At 34.6% G+C, this 19,493-nt stretch overlaps 4 protein-coding genes and 1 long non-coding RNA gene across 5 annotated transcripts in view; 2 read left to right on the top strand and 3 right to left on the bottom strand.

Annotated features, from left to right (window-relative positions):
• Window positions 1-285: 285 nt before the first annotated feature.
• On the bottom strand, window positions 286-4,990 carry LOC129575954 (copine-8-like). Its single transcript, XM_055460218.1, has 3 exons — window positions 3,133-4,990; window positions 2,568-3,053; window positions 286-2,487 (listed from the first exon to the last, which is right to left on the bottom strand). The coding sequence occupies exons 1-3, from the start codon at window positions 4,268-4,270 to the stop codon at window positions 2,354-2,356; spliced, it is 1,758 nt and encodes a 585-aa protein (XP_055316193.1). The 5' UTR covers window positions 4,271-4,990; the 3' UTR covers window positions 286-2,353.
• A 604-nt stretch (window positions 4,991-5,594) lies between these two features.
• The window catches only part of LOC129575948 (protein yellow-like), a 23,253-nt gene continuing 9,354 nt past the window's right edge, over window positions 5,595-19,493 (top strand). The window contains exon 1 of the mRNA XM_055460210.1: window positions 5,595-5,674. The gene's annotated coding sequence lies outside the window, so the exon portion shown is untranslated. The remainder of the gene's footprint in view (window positions 5,675-19,493) is intronic.
• Window positions 6,437-7,954, bottom strand: LOC129575930 (esterase B1-like). Its single transcript, XM_055460170.1, has 3 exons — window positions 7,894-7,954; window positions 7,390-7,632; window positions 6,437-6,732 (listed from the first exon to the last, which is right to left on the bottom strand). The coding sequence occupies exons 1-3, from the start codon at window positions 7,952-7,954 to the stop codon at window positions 6,437-6,439; spliced, it is 600 nt and encodes a 199-aa protein (XP_055316145.1).
• On the bottom strand, window positions 11,458-12,756 carry LOC129575951 (uncharacterized). The gene is made up of 5 exons (XR_008688844.1): window positions 12,742-12,756; window positions 12,602-12,684; window positions 12,450-12,515; window positions 12,215-12,269; window positions 11,458-11,802 (listed from the first exon to the last, which is right to left on the bottom strand). It is a non-coding gene; the product is annotated as an uncharacterized LOC129575951 (long non-coding RNA).
• On the top strand, window positions 16,536-17,490 carry LOC129575950 (uncharacterized). The gene is made up of 5 exons (XM_055460211.1): window positions 16,536-16,689; window positions 16,837-16,900; window positions 16,943-17,093; window positions 17,160-17,226; window positions 17,332-17,490. The coding sequence occupies exons 1-5, from the start codon at window positions 16,582-16,584 to the stop codon at window positions 17,386-17,388; spliced, it is 447 nt and encodes a 148-aa protein (XP_055316186.1). The 5' UTR covers window positions 16,536-16,581; the 3' UTR covers window positions 17,389-17,490.

The following is a 19,493-nucleotide window of genomic DNA, read 5'->3' as shown; positions in this document are numbered from 1 at the left end:
GCAGAGCCAAATATTTGGCCAAATCATAACCAAGGCCGCAATTCGAAAACAATTTTGGAATAGTGTATATTTTACCTTATTTCTTGTTCAGTTGGTATGGAAGACATCATCATCATTTTATGGGTTTTTTTTTTAAGAATCTATTTTTTTGGTCAACATTTTCTGGATGCTAATATTATTGGAAATAACGCCGGCAGCAGTTTGTGTCTGTATCTGTATCCAATTGAACTGCTATGATCGTAGGTAAAAAATCAATTCATTTACTATTCAGATTGGTCGCATAAATTAGTGTGGAAAATAATCAAATCAATTAATTTTTATTGCAAAGCCAAAAACCTTCAATCTTGTGAATTCTCTTGATTTTAATTCGGTAATTTTACAATAATTGAAAATGGATGCAAGAAAGTATTTTTAACGATAAAATGTGTAAAAATCGTGAGAAATTCGGAAATACGAGATATATGGTATCCATATCTCGAGTATTCTATGAGTTTTGTACTAGGGGAGAGACACGAAACTTAAATGAGTAAAATTAGAACATTCTTCAACGATAATAGGAAAAATAGGAGAAATTAGTGAGTTTGGTTTGCCAATGTTAACGCTTATGGACGTATTGTTGATTGTTAACAAAATAGTTCCGTTAGTTCTTTCCATAAGCGTTGTATTCACAGTGTAATACGCTCTGCAAGCGGGTTTACTAGAAATAATGGCACAATATTAGCACTTTTGCACCAAAACTAGAAAAATTAGAGGACATAAAGCAAAAAATATATAAAATTGAATGTAACTAGACTCTAATAGAATTCGATTTTCGCCCCTAGGTTTTGTATGAACGAAACTTTGACATAACAGTCAGTGTCATCTGTCGCCTTTGCCGAAACTATCGTATAGTAAGTAATGTATTATGCGCAAATTACTTAAAACTTCCATTTAGCTTTGCGCGAACTTGCCTGAAATGCTTAGAATGTGTACAAATATTTCGCAATGCCAATGCTGTCAATATGCTCGAGATCGAAGGGTTGTAACAGTGATATGATCGGCACATGAGCACCATCTCTACTGATTGCCATTATTGCAATGTGAATGAATAGAATGTCTACTTCTTCTTCTTCATTTTCTCAACATCAATTGCATACGACTTATGGTAACTCTCTGTAATCATTAGAGGTGGCGCTACTTATGCGCATCAATTAACTTTTGCATTGGCTCTTATGTACTGTGCGCTAGGGGAATTTAACTCTTACAAGTGCAGCATGTTTTCTGCCAGTTCGCTTGATTCGCGGAAGTTCGACGCGTTCGTTGTCCGTACTGACGCGCACGGTCACAAGTTTACACAAGTTTGTTTATGGTTTTGCGCGTTTTTCAAGTTGTTATTTGACAACATCGGTTAAAAATCGGTTGTTTACGTGTATAAAGATTTTTCACATCCTTTTCCAAAAGTTCAAAGATTTATATAATTATAAAATGGACAAAGGAAATATTTTTAAAGAGCTGGAGAAAGTGTTGGAAGAAAAAATTAATACAGATATAATAAATGGAACGACTGATGTGTGCGCGTCGTCCAGCTTCATGTTTGCACACGAACTCGCGCGCGTTCGCACAAGTTCGCGCATGTTGTTTTAATACGGAACTTATCAACTGAGTGGAATCATGCAAGTTCTCTGGTGAATGTAACAATTTCGTGCGCATTTATATCATTTTTTTTTACAAGTTTTCACGTAGTTAAATCCCCCTAGACTGTGCGTACCTTTTGCTCGAGATATGGTGGTATCTTAAAATGGGGCAAAATGGGAGAATTGATGCAGGAATAAAGCTGAGTGTAATATTGATTTATTGTTTTTTTTGTACGCGTCAGAATGAAAAGATTTAATATGCGCTTTATTCGATATGCTCAAGTATCAAAGCGCAACTCAGAATATTTGCAGAACAAAGCGAAATAAAATTCTGTTGTTTCATAAATGCGGAACACTGTAATACGTAAAATTGCACGTCTGTGTGCAAAATATGGCCTTCCGCATCCATCTAACAAAAAGTTTGTTTCGTTCTAATGTGCAAATATTTTTCGACGCATTCATTTATCGATGATGAATATACAACTGAGCTATTACATTAGATTGATCAATAAACGAAACATTTTCGTTTTACTTAAATCTTAATCGCCATTTACTAATCAATGATTTTGATTTTTCTGATGTTTTTGTCGATTAATCATGTTCTACCCAGTTGTATTTTCTCATCGTATTCAAATTCGTTCCCTTTAAAAGTTCTTTTTCGCGAATGTCGATTTTTCGAGTTCGTTCAGATTGACCATAAATTGTTATTAATAATGATTTTTGGACGTGTTTGTATCAGTTCATTTCGCTTCACACTCAGTGGTTATTTTTTCATCTCTTTCGAGTGTATCGGTCGGCTCGGATTCACATTCACTTGGTTCGAATCCACGTGATTTCATATAACTTGTAAATTGCTCTGGAATCTCTGCCAATACTGAAAAATAAAGATTGTGGACACCGTCAGTAAGGTTAATTACTTCTTGTCTTAAAAGTAATGCATCATTATTGAAATACCTTCTTCTGCCAAATCTGCTTGAGGTTTATGGTCTGGTCCATCTTCTGTAAGGAATTTATTCATAGGAACGAATTGGACGATATCACGTTCAGCAATACGATCATCAAGATTAAGCTCTTTGTCGTCGGCATCAAGTTCGTTCATGGCTTCAAAATCAGCATCACCGACTCCGACAATGATTATCGATATGGGCAAACCGGATGCTTCTATAATTGCCTCCTTCGTCAACGTCATATCGGATATAATTCCATCCGTTATGATCAACAACACGAAATAATGCTTTCCATCCTGATACTTTTTGGCAATTTCAATGGTATCTTTTATAACCGGAGCGAAGTTGGTCGGCTCATGAAGTTCAACTGCATTCAATTGGTCTTTGTAATTTTCAAGAATTTCTTCAACACCCGAACAGTACGGATGTTCGGCGTTATTATTTAACGGGAATTGGAATGAAACCGTGCCACATGGCAATTTTGCACCAAAACCTAGAAAATAGAACCAAAAAAAGATTAATGTCTATGAAGAGAAGATTTATAAAAAAAGGTGAATAGGGAAAAAGCCTACCAAAAGCTGGGAACAGTTGATCGCTGTCATAATGTTGTAGTGTTTCGCCGACACCACGTAAAGCGAGCTCGTAGTTGTTCATCTTTTCCTCGCATAAATGATGCAGTGATTGTGGATGGGTGTGCTTACCATTCGAAGATGTAAAATCGATAGCGACGGCGAAATGCATTTGTGTTCCGCCTTGTAAGTAATCCAAGAACGATATTTCTTCGGCAATGCTATTCTTAATCACTTTCAATATGCCTGAATCAACGTAGTTCGGATCGGATTTTTGTTTTTCGTCATGGATCAACGTTAGCGATTTTTCATCTTGATAAATTGCATTCAATTCATTGATCGTCGTGTAACATGCTCCAATCAGTTTATGGTAACCATTTCCCCTGTCGCTAAAGCACTCAATTTTGATTTTTCGATCAAAGTCCGCATGGCAAAGTGCTGCAACGCGAATTTTTAATGTTTCCCATTCGGGATTTTGACTCGATTCAGCGTCTTTAGTTCTTGTAACCACTGAATACGAATCATCTTCATTCATGCGTGAAATCACCAAGAATGGATCATTGTTGCGGAACCATTTTCGTTTTGGTAGATTTTCAGCCGCAAATTGAATTTCCATAACTTGTTTGCAATTTGAAACTTCTTCAGTTACAATAATGATTTCGCTTTTATCGCGAATAATTTCCCCATCGATTTTACCAATCATTTTCCCGACCACTTGTCGACCGTTCGATGAAACCAATGCACCAAGTGTCGTATGGTATCGTCCCAGAAAATCATGCTCGTCCAAATCCTTATCGCGAACTTCGAATTGAACGTGTTGTATTGCCTCGAAACTATAATCGAGCACGATTTTTTTAAACCATTGCGGACTCAATTGATTTTCAATCGTTTCGGTGCGAGCAATTTCAACGTATCGCTCTTGCCATGGACGTTTTACGGAAATTACGCAGAATGGATCTGAAATGCCTCGCAGGCGATGAATATTCGGTAGATTTTTACAGCTTATCGTTAGTTCAACGCGTGACGTGAGTTTGAAACTTTTTTTATACGCTTGCAGTAGCTCTTCATCAGTTTCAACGTGGACATGCTTTTCTCTCTTTTTATTCAAACCAACCATTCCCACTAGACCAGGTCGAGCCATTTTTTTTTTTTCACTTTACAAAATTGATTTTTCTACACTCGGTTTTGCAAACAAAAAATGTTTGAAGAAAAACGCAATGACACAGATGACTAATACAGGAAGGACACTTGCAACGAATGATTTTTACTAATGGTTCTTTGATTTGGAAAAGACTCTTTGATCAATTAAACACAGAAACAATATTTGCCTCGTGAAGAATTTAAACACAGCACATCATTAATGTATACAATCACTTTTTGCGTTTGTTTTGAATTTATCTGCTGTCAACTATTCGAACCAATATTTACACAGGTAGTGTGTGTTTTGGATACATGTGTTGATAGCAGCATGGGTGCACCTGCACATGCGCAGTTCGTGACATGGCAAACGTCAATTATCCTGCCCAATATCAACACACTATACACTGTTAAACACAACGATTCGTTCCTTCACTCTTGATATCCTGGATCCGCCAAATTCAAACAAATTGGTTTAATACAATGATAATAATGAAAAACATATAAGACCAATTAAATCGATGTAAATTCATGTTTTTTTTGGGTTGGTTCGTCGAGATTTCGATTTCGTGATTTGTTTTTAAAATTTTTTTTAAGTGTAATGTGAATGTGAAGGTTAATAATGATGTTGAAATGTTTATTAGTGCTGTCCTATCAAAATTCAGAGAAAAACATTTCGCTACACTTAGAAATAAATGAATTACAAAACCTGCAACGAATTAATATTATTATTTATTTCACCGTGTAATCACTGACTGAATATTTATCATACAATTCATTAATTAAACAAATGATCACGCTTAATGTATTTGTTTTTAAAACACATTTTCAATACATATTCGATTAAATATTTGCAAAAATCTCAAACATCTGTTTTTTCAAAATTGAAGATATTTTATTCTGTACAATGTTCATCATGTTAGATATAAGAAGAAGAGAAAAGAGTTTACGAATATATTGTGGCCGTATTTTTAGTTTACCCTTTCAGAAAAGTATGCCTTCCTGAGTGTCCTAGTTGAATAAACGAGTTAATATCACCTTCAATTATGTTAGAAAAAAAAAAACACAAATAATTGAGATTTGTGCAAATATCCCATTTTGCGATAATCATTTTAATTAGACATCTAACATAACGAACAATAAACAGAATAAATGTATTGTTTCTAAATACTGTTGGCAACAGACTGTTACCAAGTTGATTTGATACTCAGATGTACTTTCATCGACGCTATATAAAGGGCTGGTAGCTTGTTTTTTTTTTAATGCTTTTCAAGTTTTCGTTTGAGTTTACGTTCGTCATAAAAACGGCAAAATTTTCGTATATAAGGAAAGACACCAAGTGTTTTGATTATTCAAACTGTAGGCGTTAACAGAGATTTAATTCTCTTTTAATTTCGATTCATTTCAGGTAAAAATGTTGAAATTAACATTTTTTCAACTAATTTTGTGGCAATTAATTGCATTAACAACACCAATTTCCGGTGTGAATTTAAAAGTGAGAACGCGTAATGGTCCGGTTGTGCGAGTATTACAGAGCACATTCGTCAATAAAGTGCCTTATATATCGTACAAGGGAATTCCATACGCACAACCACTCATTGGCCCATTGAGATTTAAGGTTAATTTTGATAGCATAAATCCAAATATAGGAATAGATTTACAAAAACTATGAATTCGAATAGGCAACTCGTCGCGTTAAATCATGGACAAAACCTATTGTGACCACAAATGAATACAAAAGTGGCTGTATTGCTGTTTCTACAGCTCTTTTCCAATTGAATACTACACAAAGCGAAGACTGTCTCTACTTGAATGTATATACACCAGGTAATTTTCTCTAGGATTTCTTTATAGAAACGCAACAACACTGTCACATAAAACTTCCCGTTTATTCTGTAATTTAGTTTTGAGCAGCGCCAAAACCAAAAGCAAATTACCTGTTATATTTTACATCCCTGGCGGAGGGTTCGTAGAGGGAGACGGAAGTGATTGGTATCAAGGACCCGATTTTATGTTGGAAGAAAATGTCATTCTGGTGACGATGAACTATCGTTTTGGTTTTGCTAATTTCGAAGCAAAAGGATATACCGGCAACATGGACTTGTTGACCAACGAGAAGCTTTGCGATGGGTTAGAAAGAACATCAAGTATTTCGGCAGTGATCAAAAATCTATATCGTTATAGTTTTTGGATCACCGCCGAAAGCGTCAATGTTACTTTTAATCCATTTGAATGCTTCTCGTTGGTCTTTCAAGCCCATGTTGCCGGTGGCTATACTATATTTCGCATCGAAATTAGCAAAACCAAATAAACCTAAACGATAGTTGATTGTGACCAGAATGACATTTTCCTCCATCATAAAATCGGGTTCTTGATACAAATCACTTCCATCTTCCTCTACGAAAGCTCCACCAGGGATGTAGAATATTACAGGTAATTTGCTTTTGGTTTTAGCGCCGCTCAAAACTAAATTACAGAATAAATGGGGAGTTTTATGTACTGTTGCGTTTTTATATAGAAATCCTAGAGGAAATCACCTGGTGTGTATACATTCAAGTAGAGACAGTCTTCGCTTTGTTTAGTATGCATTTGAAAAAGAAGGATGGAAACCGCAATGCAGCGACTCTTGTATTCATTTGTGGTTACAAGAGGACTTCGGGACATCCATGAACTAACCGGACGTCATCGTGGTGCCTATTTGAATTCATAGTTTTTGCAAAAAAAATATATATTTTTATGTGTGGGATCATAAAGGGATTGCCACAATACATTTTAAATGTAAGTCTTCTGCCACATTATAGTCAATGCCATCTCTAAACCAACTCATTGAATCATTGCTGATCATTGCATATTTCGTGTGTGGCTTAAGTAGAATATAATCAACTTTACGGCGACACTAACAGCTTCACTGTGAGCTATAGTATAACTACACACTAGCCAATATACATTGATGTTTTGCAATGGTTATTCGATGAATTTGTCAAAATACTATGATTTTCGTACTCTCGGTCTATGGTGTGTGTACAGAGAAGCTGCCAGTGCCGCAGTAAAGTTGATTATATATATATATCAGTCAAGCCACATACGGTTGAAAAAAGTTGCTCAAAATATTCAATGATTCACTGAGTTGGTTTAGAGATGTCATTGGCTGTATTCTTGTTATTCTGGCAATATATTTATGATGTGGGTTTACAATGTTCAAATTTACCTTAAATCTCAATGGACCGATGGGTGGTTGTGCATATGGGATTCCCTTATAAGATATATAAGACACTTTATTGAAAAATGTCTTCTGTAAGACACCCACAATCGGACCACTATTCGTTGTCACTTGTAGGTCCACCTTCTCGCTCATTGCCTGCCGTTCTAGAAATAAGATATTTAAATTCGGATTATTCAATTTATTCACTGTCAATGTCTTGAAAAACAACATTTTTACGATCGCCAATTTTACTTGGAAATAAATTTCTGACTTTGAGGTTTGGGTGAATGGAGGAAAAGCTCAATATATTTTTCTCAAGATCTTTTGATTTATAGTGCAAAAAAAAAATCGTCGAATGGATGTAATAATGGATGTAATAATTTGCGATCGTTCGAACGGAGAATTGATATTATACAAATCGTTACCTTGTACGTTTTTGTTGAAATGTAATCTACGGAAAGCATCAAGTGTTTCTTCTTCGGTCATTGGCTGATAGGAGGAAAATTATTTTTTTCTGATTATTATTTGAATAAAATTGTTTGTCGATGGGCGATTTGTTTGTTTTGAAACACCTCTGTTAATAACAATGAGTTAAATTTCGACAAGGAAAAATGTGCCATTTTTATAACAACATATTATATCGATTTTTTCTGCACAACATATATGAACCGTTGCGACAAAAAAATTCCCTCAGAATATTTGGGAATTGAATCGAAGCATGGCATTTGCCTACGAACAAAGAGCAACAACGCAAGTTTTTGAACCAAAGCGACACAAAGCAAATGTGAGAAACAAAGTGCAACATAGAAAATCATGTTGCAGTTTAAAGCCGAAACTTGCTTTGTGGCACTTTGTTTGTCAAATTGGTGTTGTTTCTCTTTGAATCTAATTTCGGGCCGAAGGTCCTGCATCTAAGAATCTTTTTTATATTTGTTAATAAAGTAGACAAAAAAAAATAAAAATGTCACGAATGTGCAAAATCGATTTTTGTGAGAGCGTAGCACGTGATAAACATCAATTTTATAAGTAAAAAATGTTTCTTTCATTACGGAACATTGTTGATGCGTTCAATTTGTCGCGTTCATGAGTGCGTCTAACGACGTAAAGAATTGAAATGAACTTCACTGAATGCGCTCATCGCAAATTCGTTGTTTTGTTAGTGTGGTGCAGGGGTTGTGTTTCGGGCATGATGCAGTCTGTTTCAATGTGCCGAATTATGATAAGTTGATAACGAGTGCGAATTTCGATGTGCCGAAAGCACCAATGGATTGGGCACATTGAATACTGTTTTTTTCGATTTTTGCCTGTGTTGGACCGTCTACATGAGAAGTTTGTAGACGGATCGTCATTATAATTATAATTGTGCGACCCGTCTACTCATTATTTCTCCAACGGTGTCGCATGCTCACCGCATCTCACGATGCGCATGCGACACCCGCTAATGACAATTATGAAATGTGAAGAAGAATAAAGTTAATGCTGAAACTGAAACAAGCATTATTACTCACTCTCACCTAACAAACCCACTACACTGGCACTGCTCAGGTTTTGGAACAGAGTAAAGTTTTTTGTGGTCGAAATAGATCATAAATCACAAAGTTAAATTTTTCTAACGTATTTTAATCAACGATCCGAACAAGGACTGAGAAAAATAAAATCTGTGGAATTCAAAAAAAAAAAAACGTGAATACACAACATAAGCATTATCCATCAACCTGAAGTGGACTGGAAATAAATAGTGCATAAAAAAAATCAAGTTTATGTGATTCGAAAGAGTGAATACACTAAACAAAGATAAAACAAGTGATATACACACAATAGTAGTGATATCCCAATAACACGAAAAGTGTCTAAAATTGTGTTTCAAATGAACGCGAACAAAACTACTAATTGCAATACACTACCTTAAACGAGTTTTACAAATTGAACTTTTGTCAACGAAAAAAAAAACACAAAGAGAACAAAAACAAAATTCCATCGGACTGAATATTCCAGGAAGCGATGAAGAAAAAACATCGAATGAGAAAAACTGCAAATCGAGAGCATTCTTCTGGGCCAAGCGTGTGAACAAGCAAGCGGGCAACGAAAGATTGAAAAAAAAGCAACAGCGGACAAATCAACAGGAGATTGAATTACACATAGCATAGTGTAGCTTGAATGTAAGTGATTTCCATATTAAACTCATATTCTTTATTATTCATTTTCTGGTGTGAACGATATTTTTGTTGACATAATTACGATGAGCGACGACGATTCTCTCGCGACTGGTGGTGCAAAAAAGAAAACAAATACAAAAAAAGCAGAGTCAGACCCAAAGTTGACTCTGATGAAAGAAATTGAAATGATGATTTCGAAATCTGTGGAGCGCATATTTGAAAAAAAATATGGAAAAGTTCATGAATCAAAAAACTTCAAATGTAATGAAGAATGATGCTGCTGTGAATCTCGAGCTGCCGAAGGAACGTCGTAGGCCCATTCAAGCCGGGCCATACGTAATTTATTCTAATAACTCAAGTTTTGCAAAACAGCGATCATTCAACGAAATACAGGGTGCCCATTCTTTCACAACGGTCCTATTCTTTTTGACTTTGACAACTGATATTGAGCGCAAACACCACCTAGATAATCTAAGGCTAATGACAATTCAATCAAGTACACTCTCCGTTCTGTCAAACGTCATACTGAAGTATAACATACAGACATAACGAATTCACCATCGGTTCTTTAGATGGCGCTTCGGTCAACCGAGTTCCAAGCAAATACATGTATCAGTATACAAAGCATTCCACGTTTGTTCTTTCAACACGGTACAGGGTACTTGTTCATTAAATCAAACACAGGGTGCGAATACAGTTATTCAAGCACAGGGTGCGTATACACGCGTCGACCCAAATGAACTGATTTTTGCAAAATTATTGCAAAACGATCGTGAAGAGAAAAAAGAACGAAAGTTTGAGAGGGAATTGAATAAAATTCCAGAATTTTCGAGTGATTCGAAAAAAAAATTGGATCATTTTCTCACGGCGTCTTCGATTGCCTACAACAAGATCAATAATCAAGAACAAAGCGATGCATTTTATGACGAAATTTTAAGGAAAACGTCCGGCAGCGCACTATCAACGATTGAACGTTTGGTAGGTTCGCGTTGGAACGAAATTGAAGCCGCTCTTCGCCGCAGATTTGCATATCTGTCGGTTGAATTCGGACGTCTTGCGATCGAAAATCGAAGCACTTAAACAAAACAAAAATGAAAATATGCAAGATTTCGCAAAGAGAGCACGTGTACTGGTCAATGAACGTATAACAAGCTACGATGAAATGACACCCGCATTAGAACGCAAAATTGAAAAATCAGCTCTGAAATTTTTCCAGAGGGGAATTGCATTCTTGTTTGGAAACAAATGTAGGGAATTGAACTAGCTTTCATTTGATACTTTACAGGCTACAATTGATTAGCTGAATGGAAAGTTTTTTCTGTTCATGTATTGCTGTAAAAAAAAATGCGAAATAATAGCAGAATTTTGTGTGTTGGGTGTGAACACCAAACCTCTATTCCTTATCGGCTTCGCGAAAATCGTGACCGACCGCGGACCATTACTCGTTTTCACTAGTTTTATCACTATTTCTGCAGAGTAAGAGCGCACAAACCAACTCCCTGTTAATGAATATTTTCTCATTTTTTTGTTCTATTGGAATCAATTTGCTCACACAAAATATCGTTTAAAATTGACTGAGAGTCGTGTTTCAACGTGATAACGTTTCATACAAAGAACATACCAGTGCCAGACGCATTTTTGTTCAAAATTGTTATGTCTGGCCAAAATCCACATGTTTTTTTGTATGAAACTTCTCTTTCGTATTAATAAATATTATTATGCTAGAAAGAATACATTTAATTTATTAAAATATGTTATTTATTCATATTGATACAATACCATTTCTTACAAGCTGTATCTCTTTTCACAGCCCAGTTTTCAAAAAAAAAACGCACTTAGCCAATGGTAATCTATCGAATGATTGTGTACTCATGATAAATTTTTTTAAATTCTTTTATTTATATTTGAAGCTTGCTTCGGACGTCCCATGAATAAACAAAAGATTGATATTTTCCAAAATTGTTTCGGATTATTCAAAGTTTTTTTTCTCAAATTTAGCATCAAAATGTTTTTTTTTTGTAATTGCGTTTTGAACTATTTTTTTTTTTTCGTTAAGTTCAGTTTGGTAGACATCATCATTTTATTTATTCTTATTTTTATTGTTGGATGCCTTATGTGGGATGCCTCCCGCAATCGGACCCCCTTTATTTTTTGCCTTTGCGTTCGCTTCCAGTCGTTCTAAAAATAAAATATTGAAATTCGGATTAATTCATTTACAGTCAAATTCTTGAAAAATAGCATTTTTATGATCGCAAATTTTGCTTGAGAAATTACAAAATTACAAAAAAAAAACGCCTAGATTTTAGGCAAATTTACGCCTGAAAGTAGATTTTTAGTTGAAGTTTTAGGCGAAATATAGACTGAGTGCGTATACCAGCCGAAATTTCGTCCACTATTCGGGCGTAAATTTAAAACTGTGTGGATTTGAAAAAAGTCGTAACGTAAAGGTTTCAGTGGATGGAGTAAGAGCTTAATATTTTTTTTGCTCAGGATCTTTCAAGTAATGGTGAAAAAGCTCAATTCAAGCAATAAAAAATACAATGATGCAATCGTTCAAATGGGAAAAATTGATACACAAAATCATCCTTACCATATAATAGTTGGTTGAATTGTAATTGACGGTAAATATCATCCATGGTCATTGGCTGATTTGGAAAAAAAAAATGTATGGTCATTATTCGGAAATAATTGTTTGTTGAGGGACGATTTGTTTCTTTATTCAAAGATTAGCTAGATGCCCGGTTTTTATTTTCATTTCTCTGGAAGCTGATTAACCCACTAGTAACTCATTAGAATATTGAAATGAAGAACAAACATCCACTTACAGTTGGCGATGCCGATTTCTCCTTCGATGACCCATGCGTCGCGCTGGTACCATGTAGCAACAATGCCTAATCAAATCGGAAAATGTATGAAAGAAAATGTATTTCCCAAACATTCAAATTAACAAAAGAAGATAAATTCGACTTATACTTACAACACAAGCGAACAAAACGATTGCTTTGGTATTCATTTTGAATAGTGAATTTACTTTCAACTGAAACATCCCTCCTGCGGCTACTGCTTATATAGTTTAGAAATTGACAATCACTTCGGATAAAATGCAAAAACACTTACGTGGATAATTCTCGTAATTTGCATGAAAAATTCTTCGGGCTGAAAAGAAAACATTGTGAATAGATCGAGCAAATATTATTCGACATTCCTCACAAGTGTCTTCGCATTGACAAATTATCGCAATATTTACCGTTCACCCGTTAACTCAAAATATGGACCATATTCGTCTAAATGTACGGAATATTTTCGTTTTCATTTTAAATTGAAATGGAATGGAACAGATGAAAAGCTATGAAATGACAATGTTCTAAGGTTATGAGAAATACACGCAAAAAATAATGGATAATTAGAAGAAAAAAAATTATTCGAAATCCAATTAAGACCTTGTAATCGAAACACGCGCAAGGTTTTACGCGCGTGCGGAAAAAAGAATAAATATTTTGTAATTAGAAAAATGTTTTCCAATTGTTTCGTGTGATCGTTGAATTGCTCGTAGAATGCAAGCAACGTGCCAACAAAGTGTCAATAGTGTGATCGTTAACAATTTTATTTAGAATTTACAGCTACACTCAATGTGACACTACGTTGTAAGGAGGAAAGTCACAAAATGAAGGATTAAAGCTGAAAAGGTATAGAAATTATCAAAATTTCAAGGGATCAAATGGGCAGTAAACGATAGAATCGAGTTGTACACGGCTTTTGCAACAATCACTGCTTTGTTCGTTGTTGTTTACATGTGTATCAAACTGATTCAACAGAAATCCGATTTCTGTTGATGATTGAAAATCTTTGAAAAAAAGAATTTGTTGCAAAGATTACACAATACCCAGTGGTTCGTTGCCCATGCACATCGTTATCCCGAGAAGCCTTACAGACATTGGATACATCAAAATAGCAAACACTGTTGCTACTTAACTATTTCATCTTTAATTAAATTGGAGGAATATTGTATTACAATTTTTTTTTATTCATATATGAATCGTGTGTGAATGTATGAGCATTTGCTCATGAGTCATACTGCAACACAATTCGATAGCATGAGACTTTTTACGTCACAGAAATGTGTACGTGCTTTACATGTTTATTCATGTTTAAATGATTGAAACTTGCAATTTTGACTACTTTCAGGCGTTGTTGTTTTGTTTTTCAATGCAATTAAGATAGAAACTTTGTGATTACATGTTAGTTCATGAATATTTTCACTAGTTTCGCTCTTGTCACATTCTGTACATTCAGTGTCCATATGAATCAATGTATTTTTGGTTTTTGCTGTCGGATCGTGTACTGCAAAAGCCAAGAGAAACGGCCAATAGGTTTATACGCTGTCTATCCACCGAAAATACACTACAATATATATTCACGCTTATTGGACGCCGAATTGAATAAATATTCTAGTGAATATTCGGTGTATTCTTCAGCGTGAAAGCGTGAAACATATTGAATCAATGAATGCATTCATGGCCATCAGAGGGCGCCTGAATATGTTTCAATATGTTTCACGCTGAAGAATTCACCGAAAATACACTAGAATATATATTGAATTCGGCGTCCAAGAAGCGTGAATATATATTGTAGTGTATTTTCGGTGGATAGACAGCGTATAAACATATTGGCCATTTCTCTTGGGAAGTCAATCTTACTCTTCGACACATTACCACCCTATGCCCCATGCAAATTGCCTCATATGTGGCGTTTTGTTTTCGTAATGTGATCATCTTTCGATTACAGTTTTAGAACTTTTGAGTTGTTGAACTTTTCTATCCCATCGAAGTGTGAACGTATGAGCATTTGCTCATGAGTCATACTGCCATAGTCAATTCTCATTTTGAACCGTCAACCGCAGCTCTTCTTCATCATTACCATACAGGATTCCCATTTGGTGATTGAAAACCAGTGCCCTAGAGGCTTCATACGAATTTTAAAACAGTGAATTTTTGCAAGGCTTCGTGATAGTATAACTTAGCACGCCGTATATTTAATGCTCGGCATAATATGCCAGCATATCGCACACACACAGCTGCCGTACACACTTCTCTTGTGCGCAAACGGTTGCGTACACAGCAGGTTTTGCATGTGAGTTGGTTACGATGGCATGATGATTCTAGAGAATAGATAATAGTGAATAGGATTGAATATCTCCTAAAACACACCGAAATTAATGAATTTTTTCGATAAAAAAATGATAGTTCCCCCTAGCCACTGGCGTAGCGTGAACAACATTTTTGATGTGGCTGAGCCACAAAACTTTAATATAGAGTATTTTTGCATTTTCTTGAATTTTACAGGTGGTCCATTTTCATTGGGAGTTGTAGGAAAAAATGGACCATTTAAATTTTTAGCTCCATTCAATAATGTTTACATCGTCCTCAAAGTTTAGCTTTTGGTGCGAGTGAATTCCATCAGATTATGTGGCCGAAAAACACACTTCTGATATTATAACAATCATAATGAAACTTTCGGAATCCATTTTTTTTCAGTGGAAATTGAATTCTATATATGAAAGTTTCAAGTAGATCGAAGCTTAAATAGTGGTAGCTTCCATACAAATATTCCCAAATCAACATGAAATTGGCCAAAAATTGTAATAATTGTTGGGACGTGGGAGCTACACTTGGGAGATGTTTCCAAGCCCTTGACCTTATCCCCATTGAGTGCGACTAAAAACTAAAACAAAATCACGATTTCTTACTAAGTCTACGATAACTGTAATTTCTTAAGCAAGTGTGCTTTATATTATCATCAATATCGTAATATTGAATGTTTATGCGCGAATTTTTTTGTCTATAAATATACAATATATATAACATCTTTCGAGGAAAAAAAATCATGGCGCTCATTTGGGGTGGAGCACAGATTTTTTGGAGTTGCTGAGCCTCGAGAGCCTCTATGCACGCTACGACACTGTTGTAAAACACAACGAAAGTAGGAGATAATTTGAATGGGCAATCGGAATAATGAAACGTCATTTTTTTGTAAAATAAAGAGGCCCTGAAAATTGTTTGCATTAAAAGTGCCTCACAAAAATATTGTCTGAATTTGTTTTCATGTACCACTTTAAATGAAAAAAATTTTACGAGGCGATTTAAATTGAATATTTTTCGTGAGGCACTATTTCATACAATATTTTTCGGTTCAATTTGAATCGCCTTGTAAACAATTTTTCAGTAAAAGTGAAAACAAATTCAGACAATATTTTTGTGGGACACTTTTACTGCAAAATTTGTTCAGGGGCTCTCCATTTAACAAAAAAATTACGTTTCATTTTTCCGCTTGTCCATTCATCTGTCGTTGATGTAGCATTTTGTACGCATTATGAAGAATGAAAACGTCTCAATGATGCTAAGATCATCGCGCATTCTGTGATTGATTACAAAAGTCAACATTTGGAAATCAATTTGAAGTTCGCAACGAATTTCAAAGTTTGCATTTGACCTTCTTCAAGAGAAGAGACCAACAATAGCGGTTGACCAAACTAGGCCATATAAAATAAATTCTTTTTCCTGAATTTTCATCGCTTTGTTGCAACACATCTAAATGCTAGTTTAGTAAATCAATTCAGTACAACTCAGATGTACTATGACAAATTCAGTATATAGAAGAGTATGACTGATGATGAATTGCTGTTTTTAGTAATATAGTACCAAATATGGATATATCCAGGTTTTTAATGCTTAGAAATTTCTGCAAAAAATCAATTGGCAACGTTAATTTAGGCAAAGCTAATGCTCTTGACTAATGTGCAGTGTGCAATGCACATTTGTCAAGATTAGCTTTGCCTAAATTTCCGTTGCCAATTCATTTTTCACAGAAATTTTTTCCATTAATCACACAAATTGCTGGACCAACGATTGCACTTCGAAATTGTGCACTTGGGTAAAATTTCATATAAATAGTTTTGGAATGACTTCAGTTAAATTCAAATCGACGCTGTTTCAATTGGCGAAAACAATCAAATTCAAAATGAAGATCGTTTCAGTACTTGCTGTCGTGGTATTTATGTGTACCATGGTAAGAACACTTGACTTCAACTCATTTTGAAAGAAAACATAAGTTGAAATTATTGAGACTTTCCATTAAGAGATCTTTTATTCATTTCAAAATATTTCCAATTTATTCTTGAAATTTATCATAAAAAATTATTGTGGAATTTTGCAGGATTTGACTCTATCTCAATCATCTGATGATGCTCAAGATGATGATGACTCATATACCATTGATGATGACTCATATACCATTGATGATGACTCATATACCATTGATGGTTCCAAGGCTATAGTTAAGTGTGTCGCAGACATCACTACCAACCATTTGAAGGGATCTAAATATAATCAAAACTGGGAATCAAATAAAGTTGAAGTAACTAAACTACTTAGCGATATCGAGTCATGCCGCAATAAACCAGATGAAAAAAGGTAATTAACAAATTCACTTGCTAAATTGCCCGAATTCAATGATAAATCGGAATTTTGCTTTCACAGTTGCATCATTGAGAAAACGAAGCCAGTTTACGACAAGTTCATTAAATTTGCTGACACTGTATCAAAAGTAAGTTGATAAACTGGTTGCACTTCGATGTAACTTTCACTTTTACTCAACAGATCAATTGATCATATATAAATCGTAAATGTTTAAAAAAAAATTAAATTATAGGAGGACCCGAAACTTTACCAGGCAGCCTACAATGAAATTGTAACTAAATGCAAATAAGGTTTGTGGCCTTGGTGAAGGAAATGGATGGTGAAAAAATCTGTTTGCACAATGTACACCTTCAGAATAAATCGATTGATAAAAATATCATCAACAATTATATTTACAACAGTATTTTTTATTCAGTTTTCGAATTCATTATTATTAAAGGGAATATTTTGAAAAGGGTAATGGGATAACGCATGAAAAAATGACAGTTTCCGACTTCTTTCTTCCAATTTTTACAATTGAATTAAATTAAACAGTCCAACAAAATTCGGGTCATGGAAAAAGGACGCACAATGGCATATCAGACATGAAAGTATTCCTATAGACTAGCAAAACCCCAAAGGCGTTTTGCATTATTAGCTCGTATAAGAAAGTAATGACCATAGGCAGTTTTCGTTGCTCAGTCGATTTTCCTCAATATGGTACATGCAGATTTTGGGCCATATCTTGTGAAATATTTGAATTATTATGTTGCTGTCAACAGCAAAGTTGTAGAAAAGAGTCCAATTAACAAAATTTTTTGAACATACTATACCCTAAAAAAAACTTTTAATCGATGTTTTGGAGCAAAATGTCGAAAAGATCGGAAAAAAATTCAATTTTTCGACCATAGCTCAAAGAGTATGCAATTTTTTTGTTTATTGTTTTCAGCAAAAATGGTTCCAAAAATCAATTTTTTCTAGTAAAGAATATCTTTGTGGATACTTTCAACATCACTTCAGATAATTCAAGCATGTTTTTTAATATTTGAGTAGAAAAAAAATCATTTTTATAGAGAAAATTTGATTTTTGGACCCATTTTTGGGGATTTTGTGGACATTGTGCCAAATAATGTCATGACAGGTGATATATTTCAGATTTAGCTGTACGAAACTTTAAAGCTGACGTTCTTACCTAGAAAATATGGATAATGCGATCTCTCTATGACGTCTGGTTGGGTAGTTATGGCTTCTCAAGTGATGACTAGTGCCAAAATCTTGAAAAAATCGACATGTCATCACTTGTAGAGAGATAACTTTCCAACTAGACGTTATAAGTGGATCGCATTGAACTCATTTTTTAGCTGTGATCATTAGTTTTGATATGGGATACATCCAATCCTGAAATATTACTGTTTCCATGACTTAATTTGGCTTAATATCCACCAAACGCTCAAAAATTGTTCCAAAACCCGAATTTTTTTGACAAATAAGTGAATTTTTAATTAAATTAGCTAAAAAAATTCATTCAATTTGTCTGCAGAGACACTTTTATGAAAATTAAAGCGAATAATATGGAAATTTATATAGTTATTTGCAAGTAATCGGCCAAAAACTTGAACAGAATGGCCATTTCTGGTACTAAAAAGCGATTTTCAGCCGAAAAAATGGTTAAAACGTGATTTTTTTGGATTGTTATCAATGAAAAAAATTAGCAGTTTTACTTTGGCTACAATTTTGCTGAAAACAATAACCAAAAAAATTGCATACTCTTTGAGCTATGGTCGAAAAATTGAATTTTTTTCCGATTTTTTCGACATTTTGCTCCAAAACATTGACTAAAAGTTTTTTTTTCAAAAAATTTGTTAATTGTACTCTTTTCTACAACTTTGCTGTTGACAGCAACATAATAATTCAAATATTTCACAAGATATGGCCCAAAATCTGCATGTACCATATTTAGAAAAATCGACTGAGCAACAAAAACTGCCTATGGCCATTACTTTCTTATACGCGCTAATAATGCAAAACGCCTTTGGGGTTTTGCTAGTCTATAGGAATACTTTCATGTCTGATATGCCATTGTGCGTCCTTTTCTTCGTTGTACTGTGTTACTTCAAATTCATCAGTTACAATATTCAATCGCTACCTCAGAATCTAATGAGTGAATATCAACTGATGAGTGCATCATTCATAATAACTAAAAGTTTCGCTCAGAGAAAAAGTGCATTTGGAAAGCTTCCTGTTTTGAATTGAACATTTGAAATGTTTTTTTTTGCTGTGTAGTGTGTACAAATTGATGCAGAACTATTTGTATAAATCCAGACATTTCGAAGCTAAAAATGCAATCAATTACACTGTAGTAACGAAAAAATGTACGGTTCAACACATGAAAGTCAGATTTTAGTTGCTGGCGAG

The sequence above is a fragment of the Sitodiplosis mosellana genome, unplaced genomic scaffold (genome assembly GCF_009176505.1).
Source record: "Sitodiplosis mosellana isolate CC-2019 unplaced genomic scaffold, AAFC_SMos_1.0 Smas_scaffold_6170, whole genome shotgun sequence".
NCBI lineage: Eukaryota > Metazoa > Arthropoda > Insecta > Diptera > Cecidomyiidae > Sitodiplosis > Sitodiplosis mosellana.
Note: the sequence above shows the minus strand (reverse complement) of the source record. Positions and strands in the feature narration are given on the sequence as shown.